The sequence below is a fragment of the Siniperca chuatsi genome, linkage group LG5 (assembly GCF_020085105.1).
Source record: "Siniperca chuatsi isolate FFG_IHB_CAS linkage group LG5, ASM2008510v1, whole genome shotgun sequence".
Taxonomy (NCBI): Eukaryota; Metazoa; Chordata; class Actinopteri; order Centrarchiformes; family Sinipercidae; genus Siniperca; species Siniperca chuatsi.
The window spans coordinates 27,008,798-27,028,022 of record NC_058046.1 but is presented as its reverse complement, the minus strand read 5'-3'; the positions used below and the strand labels follow the sequence as shown (position 1 = coordinate 27,028,022).

General features: G+C 39.7%; 1 protein-coding gene across 4 annotated transcripts in view; it reads right to left on the bottom strand.

The window, feature by feature from the left end:
* si:dkey-215k6.1 (transmembrane protein 132D) overlaps positions 1-19,225 on the bottom strand; it is a 274,706-nt gene that overhangs the window by 19,305 nt on the left and 236,176 nt on the right. For all 4 annotated transcript variants that reach the window (XM_044195290.1, XM_044195291.1, XM_044195292.1 and 1 more), the window contains one exon: positions 950-1,155. In XM_044195290.1, the coding sequence (XP_044051225.1) occupies positions 950-1,155 (206 nt within the window). The remainder of the gene's footprint in view (positions 1-949; positions 1,156-19,225) is intronic.

The window sequence follows — 19,225 nt, the reverse complement described above, 5'->3', positions numbered from 1 at the left end:
CAACGAGATTTTTTAGCACATTCAATTATGTTGTTGCTGGCGTATGCTCATGTGTGGGCTTGGATCAGTCAGTAGTGTTTCTGAGTTCATTAAAGAGCTACAGTTAACACTTCAGCATCAATATATTGTAATAATTTAGAGATTGAAATATATTTTCACAATTTAGATTGATCGCCATGCTCCAAACTGCCTTGCGTGCCACCAGCAATCGACTGAAAAGAAAATCAGTTGGATTGCTCTTTGCTACAAGAAAGTAAGGGACCAGTTTAGTTTTAATGTGATACAAAAAGTTATTATATTTTCAATTTATTAAAAAAATCTGTTTATTTTATCTCATTTCACCGTGTTACCAGCTTCCCATCTTGGCATAGATAGGTTGTAAACAAGTGCAGGACCAATAAATCAGCTTACTGCAGATATATTAGTATCGGCGTATTGTCAGCTGATAAGTAACAACAGAAATGCCCAAGATGTGCTCGAGATAATTTTGAAACAGTGTCACCGTTCTAATTTGTACACTGGAAAGCACTGGCAAGTTTAAGGGACACTTAACAAACATAACATACACACACAGTAGAGTGTGTGTTCATATAAAAAAGTGAAATTGGTATTGGCCTCAAAAATCTAGTATCTGTTGGGCTCTATTGCAACCTAGCTGGAAATATCAGGTGGACTAACTAGCGGGAGCCGGAGATGATACAAAAAGATGATCCTTCACTGGCTTCCCACCCATACACACCTCACACCATATACATTAAGTATTTTAACAGCAAACTTTCACGTTTGCGTTACCTGGCCTGATGTATGTAGCTGTTGTAGGAAAGGTAAGTAGTACGATTGTCTTCACAACATGAATCAGTATGGTTTATGCAAAATGCAAACTGATACTTATGCTTACACCCTCTGTGTCTCCATCAGTTGTTCCCTTGAGGTCATACAGGTAATTTACCTCTTATTAGTGATGATCGGCACTCTCCAGCCTTTAACCTGGCTCAGCTCGGTATCTGACACGTCTATCTGCAGAGGTAGCTTGGGCACCCAGACGGTGAGCTGCAGCTGAGCAGAAAGGTGCAGGTAGGTGAAGTTGACCGCCAAAGACTGCCGACCACGCATTTCTTTACCGTTGACCAAAACCTGGTCACAGTTTGCGGAAACCTGAAAACAGCAAAAGAGGAGAAAAGGAGTTGGGTTGAGTTTGGGACAACGTGCATGCAGAGTCTGACATTTCCAACCGACCTCAAACAGACCTAACTCAGTAATTTCCACAGAAACAGATGCAGCCTCTGTTGTGCATTCCTTAAGCACAGCCTGGAGCGAGTTTTCATCAGAACATTCATGCTCTTGCAGCAAATAAGATATTTTGTCACTGATTTCTTACATTTTCATTCATCTTGTAAAGCACTTTGGAACACTGTTTTGCAAAGTGCCCTATGAAGAAAGGTTAATAATATGCTTCTGTAGATTCTTCCTGCCACATCGGTGGCATTTTGGGTTTGTGAATTCCCAGAGAGCTATTGTCACCTCTACCAATCTGAAGCAACGTACAGTATTAAATGTGCCACATGTAATATTCTAAAACCAGTAAATCACATCAATTTTAAGACAATTACTTTGAACACATAATGCACAGAATACTGGCAACCTTTGCACTGAATTTTAAATTGCGTGCCAATGGCTCTAGGAAGAGATCTGTTCTAAAATATGAAGAGGGCTAGAGGGCAAAAAGAAAATATGAAAAAATATAGTTTTACATTTGACAACACTGATATAAGTTTGACTATCAGTCATCTAAACCACGGTTTCATTGTTTACAGTAATTAACATGGAATCACACTTTAATTTTACAGTAGTATCAGATGTTTAACAACACACTATATTACATGTTTAACATGAGTCAGTCACAACTCAGCTGACTTTGTATGCAATGGTGGGAAGTAAGTACATTTACTCAAAAAATAGTATACTTCTAAGGTACTTGCACTGTAATTAATACAAATGTGTGTCGCAAAAATTAGTTTTTTCTTCATTGCTAGCCCATTACCATCTCATGACCCCTCAGATTTATCTGGTGACCCTTCAGAGGGGCCTGACCCCTGGGCTGGAAACCACCGGACTTCACTACCTATTGTAACTGTATATAAAATAGTTAGAACTAGCTCCACCTTGACCAGCTACAACAGTAAAATGCTGCTTACACATTGTTGCACCAGTATTACCAGTCCAATACAGTAATGTAATATACAATAATACATCAGTCACAGGACAGGACATTTTACTGTGGAACGAGAACCTTTCATATATCGAGTTCATATGGTGTCTACTCAGACATAACAAGGACACAACAATAATTAATTAAATAATTAATAATTGTCTCAAATGTGACATCATAACTGCCCAATCGTGCTATGTTAAAACAAACATAAAATACAGATTTGTTACTCGCAAAAATCCTCTTTATGTTCACCTCTCAGTTTTCATAGACAGTCAAGTCTGTGGAAAATGTCTTCTTTATCAACCTGACTGAAGTTATGTCTTCTCCTTAAAAGCACCATTACATGTTTTCTGTCGCCATAATTATGTAAATGCAGAAATCTAGTTTTAGAACAGTATTATTCAAATGAAATTGAAACCGAAGTGCAAAAAATGAATGTAGACACTGGATTATTATGGTTGTATTTCAGAAAGTGGACAGCACCCTTACAGACAATGTGACAGGCAGAACAATGGAAAAGCCAGGATTTCATTTCACCCTCCTTGCTTGTCTGACTGTGTGACTGATTGAAATGACATTGTTTGGACAAAATCATCCCACATGTTTTACCAACAATGGATTCAAGCAAGAAGGAAAGTGATCATAACCCGAGGTAGGCATATTGTGATGGTTTGCCAGGCTGTTAGCTATACATTATGTACACAGAATTGTATATATTATCTAATGTCAAGATGTATTTCTGGGCCTGTCTTGCAACTTTACTACAAATAGTTACCTAAGCAAACCATAGTAAATAGACAGCAGACAAGTCCCCCCAAAAAAAAAAAAAAAAAATCTCTTGGGGATGGACCCAAAGATCAGGAAACATGCAACAACATCTACATCATCAACATCTACAATTTTTGTAATTTACATACATACCTTTTCATTTTTTTTATGTCTTATTTCATTCATTTCTAAATGCTTTAGAAGAAGAGTTAATATTTTGTCAAGAAAATTATACTTTTACTGACTGGATCCTCTGCATTTACGAGCTGAAAAAATATAAGTGTCGGTTAATATAAAGAATACTGACTAAAATCATCCAAATGTAGCCTACAAAGGTAAAATCTAGAACGAGGGTAAATATTAAATCTGTTATAGTTAGCCTCTGTTCCCCCCTGATCCCTGTGCACTCTAGTGTGCTTTTCCTCTCCTTGTGTTTCCTGGGTGTCCCCTGTTCGCTGCTGTTTGTGCATGCATGTGTGTGTATGTGTGTGTGTGTGTGTGCGTAAACCCACGTTGCGGCTCCAACCGCGACCAAGTTAAATGAACAGTACGCTGTAGTTCGTTGTAACTGTTTCTGTTTCTGTCACAGAGCTATTCTCGGATCTCTGCAAGACTGTTTCCTGTACCAGCTGCCGGGCTACACCAGCCAGCTGCCTTGCCTGCTCTGCTCTGTCTCTCGGGTCCAACCTGCTCCACCCCACGGATCAGCTGCCTGGACTACACCGGCTACCCCCCTACACCGGCCAGTCCAGAGCCTGCTTCCCCTGTCTCCGTCCGGAACGTCGCCGCTTCATCCACGACCCGGACCGGCCGCGTCCTCTGAGTCCACAGGGAACTACGGCAGCCTTCCGCATAGTTATTATTTCAGCAATAATAAAGACTCTTACTAACTTAAACCCAGTTCTACTCCGTTGTGTTCTGCATTTGGGGTTCTTTGATCGTGCACTACGACAAAATCATATCAACTGCTGCAAAACTGTGTTGAATGTATTTACTGTCATACTGTTCCTCTCTGTCCCCCCTTCATTAGTTCTGATGATTTTTATTTCCACAGCCATTCAGCCATTCCTGGCATGTACATAACTTCACCTCCCCCTCTTTCTTATCCTCCCTCTCTCAGTTTCATTCCCTCTTCCATCTCTCCATACTACATGTATCCTGCTCTTTCTCCCCACTCCTTCCTGTTTCACTCTCAGCCTTACATCTAACATGCACTCCGTTTGTCTGTCTTTCTGTTTCATGCAGTCCTTCTGACTCTCACTGCCTGCCTGTCTCACCTTTCAGTGTTTATCTACCTTATTCCACTTTCTTTTGAAAAACTGAACATTTCCTTACGCTAGGTTTAGCCCTTCCTTTCCCTCAGTCCCACTTCACATTCATTCCCTTGCTCTGTTTTTAAATGTATATTTGTATTTTTAACATTGATTTACCCGGGGTACCATTCATTTGTGTGTATGCTCTTTTTCAGCAACACCCTCTTTCATATTTCTCCAGTCTCACACATTCGTATCAGGCCGCTGACCAGACAGGCTGCCTCACAAGTATTTTGTCTCAACCCCATTTATTGACACTTATTGACTGTATTTTGGTACTTTTGTATTTGGTACCTTTAACAATGTTAGGGTTATGTTGGGTATTTAATAGGCAGATTTCAGTATTATTTTTAAATGTGCAACACAAAACTCTGCTGTTTTCAGACCCAGATATTTTTCTCAGGACTAAATGAAAATGAAAACAGATCTAACATGAGAGTGAATATTGGACTCACGTTCCTCAGGTCAAAAATAGGACTCCAGTGGGATTCTCATGCTGCTCTGTGTCTGCCGGATGTGTAAGGGGTGTTCAGACAGGGAGCGTCAATGCCAATGTACCAACTATACAGACGTTAGCTAGCAGACGCACCGACTGTCTCTGTGGGAGTATGCCTGTTTGGGATCCCAAGATACACGCATATTTTTTTGCATTTTCACCTTGTGCAGACGCTGAACACCTACTACAGTCGGAGGGAAAATGTTTGCTAACACATAATTTAATCTAACAACTTGATGAGCCTGGCCGTTATTTCTGTAAACTCATTTTGGAGACTTTCTGCCCCTTAGTGGTCAAAATTCACCTACGTAAAATGACAAAACACACGTTAAGTGTTACTTTTATATTTTCGCTGTTACTAAGTATGCTTTTAGTATGACAGTTTGTAACGATACACTCATTTATGCAAACCGATAACTTTGTCTTGGTGTCATTCCACCATACACACACACTGCAGCAGAATTGTTACGCCAGCTTACCAACTAGCATCAGCTAACTTTTTTGGCTGTGTGTAAAATACAACTATTCAAGAAGAATGTAGAGAGTAAAAGAGTAAAATGTGTAAATGAGAGGTTCAACACTCACCAACTTGTCTGGTTATAGAGGTTATGATGTTTTAGCCATTTAGCTAACATTTGGTGAAGATTTGTGAGTTTTTACATTAAAATATTGACTTCAGGTTTTGCGTCAGGTTCCGGCTGATTATTGTCGGGCTTGGGCCGGATCAAGCTCAGGACAGAATTTCCCATTTCCCTGAAAAACACAAACAAGCACACACAGGACCTACACACACTTTGTGTGGTGTGATATTTTTTATGGCTTCCTTATGAAACTCTTTGATCTCAAAAGAGGTTAACATTTTGTACATCAGAGCTAAACCATTTCCTCTCTATCTCCTCTCACCTTTTTAATTTCTTTCAATTTTACTTTCTTCCCTCTGCTTCTGCTCCCCCAACATAAAAGGAAAGGTGCCCAACCCTTTTCCTCTCTTCTTTTCAATTTCTCTTTTTCTTCTCTTCCTTTAATTTTCTTTATATCTCCCCCAACATCCACTATTTCCCTCTCTTGACCTTCTCTTTTTCCTTTGTCTCCGCCTTGCCCTCCCTCCCCCATCGCACAGTCTCCTTCTTCATCTTCCTCTCTCTGAAACCTGATTTACCGCTTGTTAACATCAAAGGGATGTTAGACTGTTGGTGCCTCAAACTATTTCTCCAAATCATTTTTATATTCCAGGTGTAAATCAGTGTGAAAACTGCACTTAGTTACTGTGGCAGGGTTCAGTTTCCAATGAAGGCATAAGACAGCAGAAGTCAAGGGAATGCACAATGGTTCTGCTTGAACTACCACTGTAGCCATTGTCCAGCTCTGTCATTTCTACCACAGGTTTGCTGAATTACTTCTGCTCTGTGGCTGAACGCCCCAAAGGAACATTTTAGAAAAATCAAGTTGTAGTTCATTTTGTCTGCATTTGGAGAGTTAGAAGAAATAGTCTTTTGTTTTGAGTTTTGAGTTTACAAAATACAAATTCTACTGCACAGAGGGATGAACTCTGAATTACTAACTACTTTTTTGTTACATTCAAATGATCTTTTAACTTCTTGTAGATTTTCTTTGCTGTATTCTTTGTGTGTGTGTGTGTGTGTGTGTGTGTGTGTGTGTGTGTGTGTGTGCCCACATGGCACAGAGCTGTGGAGCAAAGTGCCAGAATAGACTCACGAGAGCTGCCAGACACATGATGTGGTGAGGGCAACACAAACAGAAAAAATGAATGCATGAATACTAGCAGACACACACACACACACACACAGACATAACACAAACATACACACAGCTGGGGACAAGTGGTGGAAGAAGTATTCAGGTCCTTAAGTAAAAGTAGAAATACCACATTCTAAAAATACTCCATTACAAGTAAAAATTCCAGTATTCCAAATATTACTAATATTACTCATCATGCAGAATGCCCCCTGTCAGTGTTATTATATCACTGGATGCATTAACATGTAAGCGGCACTTCAGTGTTGTAGTTGGTCAAGGTGGAGCTAATTCTAATTGCTTTCTATACTTTTTGATAGTTTTCTTCCTGGAAAAACTGGAAGTGATGCATGTCATTGCTTCTACAACAACAACTGTTTGTTTAGAATTCACAGCCGCAGAACTGCTGTGTTACTGACCGATCAGACGAAGAAAAGAGCATCAAGCACCACGGAAAATCCAAGGACCGGTAAGTGCAGTGCAGCAGAGGGGCGTGCTGACCACCAGAGTTGTTGCCAAAGTACCCACCTTCTAGAACATCATTTTAAATTATATTTATTGACTCATCTTAGATAAATACTTTCCACCCCTTTTCTCCACCCTCAGTTAGGCTCAGTCCTTCACTACCACCTCTCTTAAAGCATGAGGGGAAAAGTCCGTTCTACTGTTTTTCTTCAGTTATTTTCTCTACTGCCACTGCTAGGCACGATGTAATGTAGGTTTATCAACTCGAAATAGTGGACATTCTACTCACTAAAAAGGAGTACAGCAATGTAAACAGCAATACCCCGATTACTGGCAACAATCAGCTTATATCAAAATTTTGATACTTACATGGTTCAAAGTAGTTTAGATTACTACGGCGACAGAGCATCCATGGTTTATTATATTTTATAACCCTTTATCTTGATCACATATTAATTCCCTCGATCTATGATACCTTGTTTTCACAACATGGAAAAAATGCGAGCGGTTGTGATTTCTGTCCGTGTCATGCCTGCTGCTTACCTGATTAAATTCATTATCAGACATGGTTAGAGGAATTGTTCGACATTTTGGGAGCTACACTTATTTGCTTCCTGGCGGAGAGTTAGATGAGAAGATCGATACCGCTCTCGTATCTGTCTGTCAAACAAAAGACTACAGTCGGCAGCCGGTTAGCTTAGCACAAAGACTGGAAACAGGGAGAAACAGCTGGCCAGGCTCTGTCGAAAGGCAACAGAATCAGCTTACCAGCACCTCTAAAACTCACTAATTAACATTTTATACTACACATTTAACACTAAGGTGTAATAACGACAATTTGCTGCTTTACTAAACAGCTAAACGACTCCTCGCTCGAGCACTGTAGTTAATGCTGGAACAGGAGTGGTATCAATCTTCTCTCTTGGCAAGAAAGCGAATAAGTGAATTTCCCAAAATGTCCAACTATTCCTTCAAAGTAAATGCATTAATAGGTGGCAATCTCCCCCTTTAAGGTAGTTATTTTGGCACAAATATACAAAGAAAAGCATTAAGACCTTAATTTAGGTGAAATAACTTTTCAAGATAGATGGCTTCATACTTCAACTGTTTGCTCTGTTTCTGTCACATTGAGAATTGTATTAAATTTGAATGGTTCCCAAAGAGTCACATTAAGTTTGGAGACATCAGGCCACAAATATTATATGAAGGTTTTAACTTCAAAAAGCTTTATATCATTGGGTTAAACCTCATGAATCCCCTAAAATAATAAAGAAAATTTAACCCTTAAAATTTAAAAACAAGGAAAGTTATAAAGTTGGAGCAAAATGCAGAAACTGTGTTATTTCAGTGCTTATTATTTAATAACCTAAAATGGACAGATTAAAGTTAGTTAGCATTATTTTAAATGAACTGTTATTATTATTATTAGGCCCACTATTACTATTATATGTTTTAAAAAATAATTGGAAAGAAGAAATAAAGATGCATCAGTTTTGGACGGCTGCTGTGACACACGCACACACAGACACACAGGAAAAGACACACACAAAGATGCAAAACCCGACACAAACATAAACACACACGCAGACTTAGAACAAGCGTATTGGTGTTTTTGCAAGTAAACAGCTGAGTTGGAGGTTTGAAGACACTGAAGAATGGATTTAATCTCTTTGTTTCTGAGAAAGACACACACACAGAGAGAGAGAGAGAGAGCAGGACAAACAGGAGTGGGAACGAGAGGGAAAGCAAAGTGAGAAAAAATTGAAGAGACAGAGAGAGAGAGAGAGAGGTAAAAAAGGAGAAAGGAAAGGAAAAGCAGTGAGAAAAAGTAGCGGAGAGAAAGTAAAAGTGTGGATCTCAGCAGTTAGGACTTGTTGAAAACACAGAGGGCAGAAAAACTGTCTTCACCAAATACCACAAACAACGCCACAACAGTCGTCCAAACCTCCAAAGACTATTGCTGAAAACTTTCCTAAATCCTCAGCAGCGATTCAGCAAATATGTTTTGGTAGAAAGTAGCGGCTGAATCCGATTCACATTTTTAGGACTTTAAAAGCAAAGATGGACGCACACAGTCTCACGCACACACACACACACACACACACACACACACACACACACACACACACACACACACACACACACACACACAAACACACACACACACAAACAAGAGCACAAATATGCCACGCAAGGAAAAACTTGTAAACGATATTAAAACTGTTTTACATTCTGTTTTCTTCCCTGAGAAAATCTTTCAGTTTTTTCAAACGTAAAACGAGGAGGTGAATGGTTTTTTTCGCAGCTTTTCTAAAGTGTCAAACCTTTCCTATCATTGTATACAAACACCTTGTAAGCTACCAAAAATGTGCAGCTGTTGCAACAGATGCTCCGATGCCTTTATTAGTGTAGCAGTTTTTCAGCAGTTTTGACAGTCCACATTTGAATTCTCTGAAATAGTATTTTAGTACATTCTTTGACTTATAATGATCTGCCTGCAGTTAAAATAGGATATTATGCATGCAGGAACCCCTGACCCACAGACCTCAGGCTTGTTTAAGAGAAAATGACATGTTTTACTCTTGGCTTTTGTGTAGAGGTTAATTGATGGTCATGTCTCGATATGATGTCCATGAACATGCAACCCTTGTAACAATCCCAGTTCTTACTGTGCGCTTGTCAAACCACCTGCTGCTGTTTTGGCGCCGTCTCCCAAAGGAACCTCTGCCTGTTTGTTGAATGTCAGACTTTAAAAGCAGCCTGTTGGTTGAGAGGCACCTGCGGCTCGTGTTACATTAAAAAAATTTGTTTCTACCACTGTTGCCACCAGGCATTTGTCTTTACTTTAAAAGATGTTTCAGACCACCCTGGTGACTTTATTTCTTGAAATAATGTTACATCAAATCTAGCTCCTTTTTGAGGAACAACGTATTGACTCTCTCTGGTGACAGACCAGAGCTCCCAGTGTGCATACACTGGGAGCTGTACAACATATGCTTTCCTTATCCAGAGAAGTCTAATGACAGACACGACAATGAGACAGAAACTGGTAGGGATGAGGTCAGGATCGCGTGAGTATCGTTAAAGTTGTTAATAAGTTGCAGCATGGTGCTCCTTTGCTGCATCTTATTAAAGACTTAAACAATAACTGTATGCTCCAGATCTCATTTCTCTAAATTGTGTTGAGCTCTCTCACAACCTAAAAACACACCCAGAGAGTGAAAAACAAACCAGCAATGATAATAAAAAACAACTCTGCTAGCTTTTTCGGTCTGTGGTGCTGCATGAACTAATACTCAAACTATGGAATGTGCTTTTAGCATACTACACCCCTCTTCCACTCGACTCCCCTTCCCCAAAAACCTACTCAGGAGTCCCAAAACTCAACCACCCACTCACTCCCATTTACCGGCGATATCCCCAAGCTGAGTCATTTATTTAAATCCATATTCATCTCCCTGAAGCTAAGTGATCTGTCTGAATTTACGGTTACTTCTCTCTCTGTCTTCAGTCTCTCTCTTAGTGTCTCGGATATTCCCCTATTAGTCTCTCTCAGATGTATATTTTCTCTCTGTAATGCAATCCATCCATCTCTCTCACTCTCACATTTCATCTTGCAATCTTTTTCTCTGTGTGCTTCACACTCTCCCTCCTTCCCTCTCTGCTCATTTCACTTGTTCTCTGCCTTTGGCAATCCAATCCATCTGACTTTAAGAATCATATCCAATCAGGGCCCACTTGGTAGACAGGGGCGGGCCCTGAGGGACAGACTAACCAACTCTCTGATGGGATTAGACTTCCCGCCTGTCCGTTATTTAAGAAAACCCACACTAGGCCAATCGCCTCTGCACATAGTTTCATATGGCTGTCATTTAGATACAGGGGTTTGTTTTCTGCATGCTTTGCGCCAAAGTAGATCTGAATGTTATCTGGCCCTTAAAAGAGATGATGAATAGGCAGAATATCTCTCTACTGTCAGAGACAGAAAGCAGAGAAAGATCCTAGCCAAGCACAGGCTCAGTGAGCACAAACTGGCAATCGAAAAAGGAAGACACAAAAAAATCCTGGCAACCAAAAGAAAACAGAATGTGTGGTCACTGTTCAACAGGTGAGGCTGAGATGCACTTCCTCCTTCAATGTAAAACATTCAATGAAATAAGGAACATTTACTTTAACAAGTTCAACTCTTATTCTCGTTATTTGTATTTGTATTTTTAACTGTCTACAATTTTTATTATTTATTATTATTGTTTTAATTATTATTATTATTATTATTAGGGGCCGGCAGCTCTACCGCCGATGTTATTCTTCTTCTTAGGAAATCTGCCTTCCCATGCGTGAAAATAAACAAAATTTTGCACATAGGTCCAGTCCTATGCCAAACGTCCTCAACAGGAACTGTGGGCCAACAGTCCTGATGGTAGCGCTACAGCAACCGTCTAAAGTTTAAAACTGAAAATTCATAACAAAACAGTCATACATGCTACCACTTTACAACATTCACCAAAATGTAGACCCAGCTGAGCAGAATAGTTCACATACTTCAAGCTGACGGGTATTATGAAGTCCATCACTCTGTTTTTCTCAAAAACTGTAAAAATAATTAAACCTCCCAAATGTTTTCCGGAAACGACACCAAACTCGCCACACTGTATCTTCAGACTGTCCTCCACAAACGATCCAGGCAGATTTTTTTAAATTAAAAAAACTGAGCCCACAGTGCATCAAAATGTTTGACTGTAAACAGTACGGTACACAGCTACTGCAAATTCTCGATAAAATAAAACTCTGATGTTTATTTTAATTCTAAAATTTTGTAGTTATGGTAGATGTAGTGTGATAAGAATTGTATTCAGAATTGTATTTCAAAAAGTACAGTATTTTGAATTCTATCCTCATGTAAACCATTGCAGTCAATGGAAATAGAGCATCTTTAAACATCTGTTTGTCATTCATGGAGCAACAAAAGCAATGAAGCAATGTAAAAATAAATTACAGACATCTCTATGTTGTCTAGAGGAAGTCCACAAATTCTCAGAATTTTGTCTTGATAACTGAATTTTTGACACTAGTGTGAAATTTGCCTTTAAGCCATTAGCACAACCCTGGTGGTTGCATAAGTCTCAGTGTGAAGCCACCTCTGCCTTTTCTGTTTCTACGGGTAGCGCAACATGACATGGCCTTGCTGGCAAAGGTTGTGAGTTCAAGACTTGGATAATGCAAAATGAATATCTTACATCAGTATTCATCAGCCCTCCTCCTGGAGAGCTACTGCATGCATGCTTTAGCTATCGCTAACACACCTGATTCTAATTATTAACTCTTCAGCCGCTTCTGCTCACATTTTTTGCTCAATTGACACCAAACTAACAAAAGGCTTTTCGATGGGCACATGGCTCAGCATGATCATGACTTGCCCTTGGTGTTTAAGGCCACGAGTTTGAGTCCTGGGTGATGCAGAATAAACATGCTAATGTCTACTCAGCCATCCACAGTGTGGATCAGAGAAGCGTGATTTAAAGGTTTAATAACCTTGGTTCGGGATGGACTGCATTTGTCTTCCTTTTTTCATCTTCCTCCTCTTCCTCAAAATGCCCGGCCCCGACTCAAAGCTAATTTCTTCTGTTTATGCATATGTTTTTATTTCACACTTACTCCGGCAATGTTAACATTTGTTTCCCATGCCAATAAAACCCAATTGAATTGATTTGAGAGAGAGAGAGAGAGAGAGACAGAGAAAGAAATATAGAAAAATACAGTAATGGAATGAAAAGAATGGGAAGACTTATGAGAATTTAAAGAGAGAAAACAGCCAGAAGGTGACACAAAAGATACAAGAAGAGAGAGAAAGATAAAGCAGAGACAGAGAGGGGAGAGCATTAAAGAGATATGAGCTGATGTAAGAGAAATGATAGCTTTCCATTTTATTGGGTAGAATTTTTATTTTTTGAATTTTAAAAGCTGGACAGAACTGGCGAAATTTGGTGAAGTCTTAAATCTTAATGCTCCTTTGAAATTGAAAGTCTTGGTGTTGGTAAGTAAATTCAGCATTAAATACTGTAGCAACACATTTGTTAAATAAATACAGAGCATGTGTATTTATGGGGGGGGGGTTCTAATCTTGGTTGGACTGCAAACGCCAGCAGGTTTACAGTTATGATGACACTGGCGTACCTCTGACTGGAAGACTGAACAGACTTGTAAATCGCTCTGGAAAAGAGTGTCAATTAGCAAATGCTGTAAGTGTTCTGACCTGTGATGAGCAACATACTTTAGCCATCATTAAGTATCTGTCAACCACAACTTTTGAGCACTGCCAAGGCTGTTGTTGCTCCCATGGAGCCAATCACGGTTGTAAGAAGAGTTAGGGTACTTTATAGTAATCGTTAAGCGTTATTCTTTTACTATTAGTTGAGACTACACAACATGTAACTTGCTCAATACTAACCATTAGATTTCACGAACGCATACTACATAAGCTAACAGCAACACACCTCACTGGCATTTGAAAAGTTTGTTTGTAATTCATTGGACTACTGGATGGAAACATTCCTATAAACCCGGGAGAGATGGAGGGAAAGAGAGAGAGAGAGAGAGAGAGAGAGAGAGAGACGTAGATAATGACCTAGATAGAGAGAATGACACACAAGAGTAGTAGTTTAAAAAAAGACAATAAAATTTGACAATGTTACACTTCCAGGTAAACCACTATAATAAAAAAAACAACAACTTTTGAATCACTTGCTGTAGCTTATTTGTGTTTCTGGTATTATAACAGATATAACAAATAGATGTATGCTCTGTTGTTCATTTCTCTCTTCTTGATGATATTCTGCTGGGGCTGGTACTGTGACGGCATTTAGGGAATATACATTCCATATCCCTGTAACTGTGTAGAAACATAACACAACAGCACTAAGAAGAAATGTATTGGTGACATTTGTTTTGCAATTTTAGTAAAATTACTATAAATAAATTAATCGGCAGCCTCCACTATGTCAAAATGTACAGCCAGGTCAGATGATGCACATTCACCCAACACAGGTCTAACTGGCTGAATTCTTTGTCAGAGTAAACGCCAACATTTTTGGGCAGGCCTTCCAACTCTCGTCTCTCTATCCTCCCTACCTTCTCTCTCCAATAAGACAATGAAAAAGTAGTTCTTTCTTTCTTAACTTCAAAGACTTTCTCCCTTTGACTCTCCTGTCTTTGTCAAGGAGGTCTACAGGGCTTTAGGAAAAGAAAGGAGGGTTTTCTTGTGTGGGTTTGTATTTGTCTGCGTGTGTGTGTCTTTGTATGTGTGTGTTGGATTGTGGTGCTTTCTTTTTTTTTTTCTAGAAAGTTCCCTGTGCGAATTAGTATGCTTATTAGCATAAAGATATAAGTCAACACTGGCCCCAATATGTCTGTTTGTATGGCCCTATTGTGGCCTAGGTGTGTGTGTGTAAAAAGGGGGGCTTTTTTTAAGTGACCGTATTTGCTGTTAGAGTTGGTCTTTTTGCTTATTTCTGACACACTGTTAAAATCATATTTAAATGAAAGATACAACGGTCACTGCAGCACAATTCATGTATTCTTTATTCTTCCCACAAGTAACCAGACCATTCCATCATTCTTTGTACAGTTCAACTGCCAAAAAGAAATAAATAAATGACTAAAAAAATCTAAATCTACACTGGAAGGGAGCCAAAGTACAGCAGTTGTTTAGTAAGCATACTTTTTTCTTTCTGTATGAATAAGTTATCCATGCAATACAAAATAGGTTCCATTCTCTAAACAGCTGGTATTGAATCTGAAACCTGTCTTGATGCTGACTGCGGTGGCTCCAATTTGGCTGGAAAGAAAACATGCTGTAACACACAGCATGAATGAAAAGTGAAGGAGACAGCTGCTTTTACTGTCACTGTGCAGTGGAAATGCTGAGATTGCATGATCATAACTGCGGGGAAGAAGCCATAGATGTTCAAGGAACAGAGATGGGTCAGTTCACATGATAACAGGAGTGAGTCCAAACTAATGTTAGCTACTAATTTATGCCATTTATACAAAGATAAAACTCGCCTTAAATCACTCCATACAATTATTTTAAAATATCTAAAAAAACCCCAAAACATTAATGCACAGTTGCTTGGAATGTAACCTGATTATGTGCGAAAGAAATGTCCCACAGTTGTGTACTGTATATAAAAGAGTGTACTCCAGGCTTTAAGTTCATCCAGGACAGACTTACTGGACTGAGCTAATCATATTGGTGATTACCTGCTTGTACTCTGCCCGTTTTTGCCCTCTCAATTTTACGCTACATAGTTTCATAACATTTAGTGAGTTATGCTTAAGTGGATGTAAACATCAGCGATATAATGCTGGATAGGCCAGACGCCCGACCTCTGTGAAAGCGGTTCAACAGCCTGGCCTTTCTAATGTTAATAGCCCTGCAGTGGAAGCTGGTCGCTGGCTGCTAACAAGAGAACGGTGCAGTGGGAAATGCAGCAATACTGCAGTTGATTTAGACAATCTCTCTAGCTCTTTCTCTGTTTCTTCCCCCCTCTGTGTTTTCACTTCTCAACTTTTAAATAGGCTCAGTGCAAAAGGAGACGTGGTAAACATGACAAAGAAGGGCAGAGGAAGAAATGGCTCGACAGCGAGGCAATTTAGGAACTAGAAACAGCATCAAACTGTTCAGGCATCTGGTCAGGATGCCTCCTGGATGCCTCCCTGGGGAGCTATTCTGGGCACGTCCGACTGGGAGGAGACCCCCGGGGCAGACCCACAACACACTGGAGAGATTGTGCATCCCACCAGCGTTAGACGGCCTCAGGATCCCCCAGGAGGAGCTGGAGGACATGGCTGGGGAAAAACGACACCTGGGCTGCTCTGCTTTTCCTGTAACCTCAAACTGAAGTGGAAAAGTGGCCAGCAACGTGAACAGAGAGGAGGAAGGAGCACAACCCAGCAGATTTCCCAAGTCTCCGTCTTTACTGGAGTCTAAATTAATATGTTGATGTTTTGTTGATGAAGAACCATACGCGTAGCATCTTGTAATAAAAATCTGATTTGTGTTTCATGATGTGTGGCCTCATGTCCCATTTTCCTACAGCATATAAACAATCTGTCTTTTTCTCTTTGCAAGTCTCTCCCATTTTTCTAGCTCTATATCCATTTCACAAAGCCACATTAATCTTTGCTCTTTCACTGTTTTTCATCGCTCTCTCTCTCTCAACTGTCAGGTTTACTTAAACTTCGTACACCTCTGTTATAACTTTATGTGTGTGCGTGTACATGCATAAATGCATGTATGAGGACAAATGCGGGCTGGTGGGAGACAGTTGCAGATGTTTCACTTTGCTAATGGGACAGAAGATTCTAAGCAACGCAAACACACACACATATGAGGACATTGTATTTAAAATACTAGATATGAGTTAAGATAAGTTACCATATAAACTGGGGGTAATCACCGTAGATCACAGTCCATTTAAAAAACAAACAAGCTAGACTCTAGATTTCTAAATTGATTCCAAGTATTTTTTTCTTTTAGTATTTATTCAGTTGGAAAATATATCCAGTGATGGTCCAGGAAATGTGAAGTGTCACTGGTGGTTCCCATAGATGTTCACGACAGCACAGATCTAAAAGCAGTTAAACCCTGGGGCTTTTACCCAGTTTTACCCAAACTGAAATAACCACCACAGATTTACGTTACATAAATGTGGAAATATATAACTTCCAGTTTTTCAGATAGGCTTTGAATAAAGCAGTGTTCCACTGGCTCTGTACTGGATAGCCACCAATCTGTAAATGTTAGGGCCGTGTGTGTGGTAACATTCAGACTGTCAAAGAGTAAAGAAGATGTGGCTCTTTTTCCGACCAGAGTGTGACAGGACCTGACAGGGTTGATACAGTCTGGTTGGGTTTGGACACATTTTCATGTGCATTCTGCGGGCTCTGGTAGCGTCTGCGCAGAAAATATGAACTTTTGTTAACAGTTGGCTAACTTGTTACTTCATCGTGATGGATAGGCAGGTAACTTATAACAGCAGACTACACTGTGAACAGTGTACCGACACATCTGTGTGGCTATGTGTGTACACTGAGAGAGTGTGTGTGTTTTGATGTTGAAATATTGGCTTTGGGCTTCGGGCCAGGTCTGGGGAGTTTGGTACAGGCCGGCTTCTGCTGGACTCAGGCCGGAATGATTTCAACCAGGACGAAGTGAGGTCAACTTTAATTCATAAATCTTATTCTTTTTTCCAGTTGCACTAAACTCTCTTGAAAGCAAAGGAATTTTGAATCAAAACAGAATCGTTAAATGATTCATTTTTGGCCACTTTTTCAAATATGTTGAAAACAAAATATGTTAATAAAGTAATTCAAGTAATCCATAATCCAAGTGTTACTACTTGAGAAATCTCGAACAAAATGTTACAGATGACAGTGTGAAATGTAATTTAGTAATCTGTAGTGCAGTACATGTTGAAGGTAATCCTTCGACACTCATTTGAATAGATATTAAAAGCTAAGTAACAGCATCGCAGCCGAGAGGAGCTTGTGAAAAACAGAGATAACACTGAGCTACATTCCTTTACCAATAACACTGCAGCATTACAATGACAGGTCAAGCACAGGGCAGGACAGACCGACAATGGTGTCTGAACTGTCCATGTCTGCCAGTGATGGGGTGCTAATGCACCGCCAGGAAACAACATGGCTCCTTGAGGGAACGCAAAATGGAGGGATGGCAACAGCTGTCAAAATGTCAGGGTGAGAGAGAGAGAAAGAGAAATGGGTGGAGGCCAGTGGGGAGCATGAGTGCGAAGGGGTGGGGGGGCGGCAGCATGGGAAACAAGCGCTCTATGCAGAGAAAGTATTGACAGGTGGAAATCTATAGTATCTGAAACATGATTATTAATATTGAATAATATGAAAATAACACCAAAGTATGTGGTAATCAGCCCACATAATAAGCCTGTATGTTTAAGATTGTTTTTTTCTTTTTCAGTTTTGCAGTTTGGACAAAGTCAGCAGCAGCTGAGTTTGTTGCAGTTAGAAATATTCTCGACTATATGGATCGTACTGTTTATCCTGCTGTCATATTATTTCCACATCAGTTTCAGATTGAACTACAGAAAAGGTGATACTACATCTGTCAGTTCTTTATTATGAACATTAATTCTCACGTATGCACGCATCCAGGAGGATGACTGAGGGGGTGAGACCAATCAAAGAGAGAAGGTAGGAGATGATTGAGTGATATGAGATGAAAGTTTGGGGAATAGTTGAAGATCAAGTTCTTTTCTGAAGTGTTTTTTTTTTTATGTGTCTTGGTAGTCAAACTGTCTTCTTGACCTATGACCTTCATCAAGGGATTGCCCTGAATTATGGCCAATGTGTGTGTTTGTGTTGAGAAACAGTGTTTGGTGGTGTAACACATGGCACCACCCTACTTAAGTTATCAATACGTGGATGTTTGTGTGTTTATGTGATTGCTGCTGTGTATTTTAGCATGGTAATTAGCAGGTAATTAGTTATTGATTGAGGCCAGTATATTTTATGGAGGTGAGAGGACGAGTGTGACACAGGGCACAGCATAACACCTCAGCCATAATTCACTCTCTGCTACACACACACAAACACACACACACACACACCCTTATTTCTCCCCCTCCACCCAAATATGTCACTCTCTTTTTCCCTTCTAACTTCCTCTCACTTTCACTCATGTCTCACTCTCACTTTACTTCTCTCTACACTAGTTACCACACATGAAATAACTTATTTAACTGATTATCCATTTAGATATTATTAGTTAATGGTCAAACCAATCTCTTATTCTACCAGATAACCATTCCCTCCCATTCTGAACAGGTGCAAAAAGTTCTTTCAATCACTGCCTTTTATGCACAAAATAGTGTGGGAGTGGTTCAGCAAGCATCCCATATTCCTTCATCTAGATGGTTATGGTAGTACAAAAGTGGCAACATTAGCATTACAGAGGCAACAAAGGACAAAGAATATTAAGATGCTCTTAATAAAGCATCATATAAATCTGATAATTCTCTATGAGCCTCTTCACTGCTTGAGATCCTCTGGCAGGACTGTACTAATGGTTCCAAGATCTTTACTTGCCTGAGGATCTCAAGCAAGCAAACTCAGTATCCTCTTTTAAATCTCTTCTTAAAACCCAATTTTATCTTATCTTATTTTATCTATTATGTT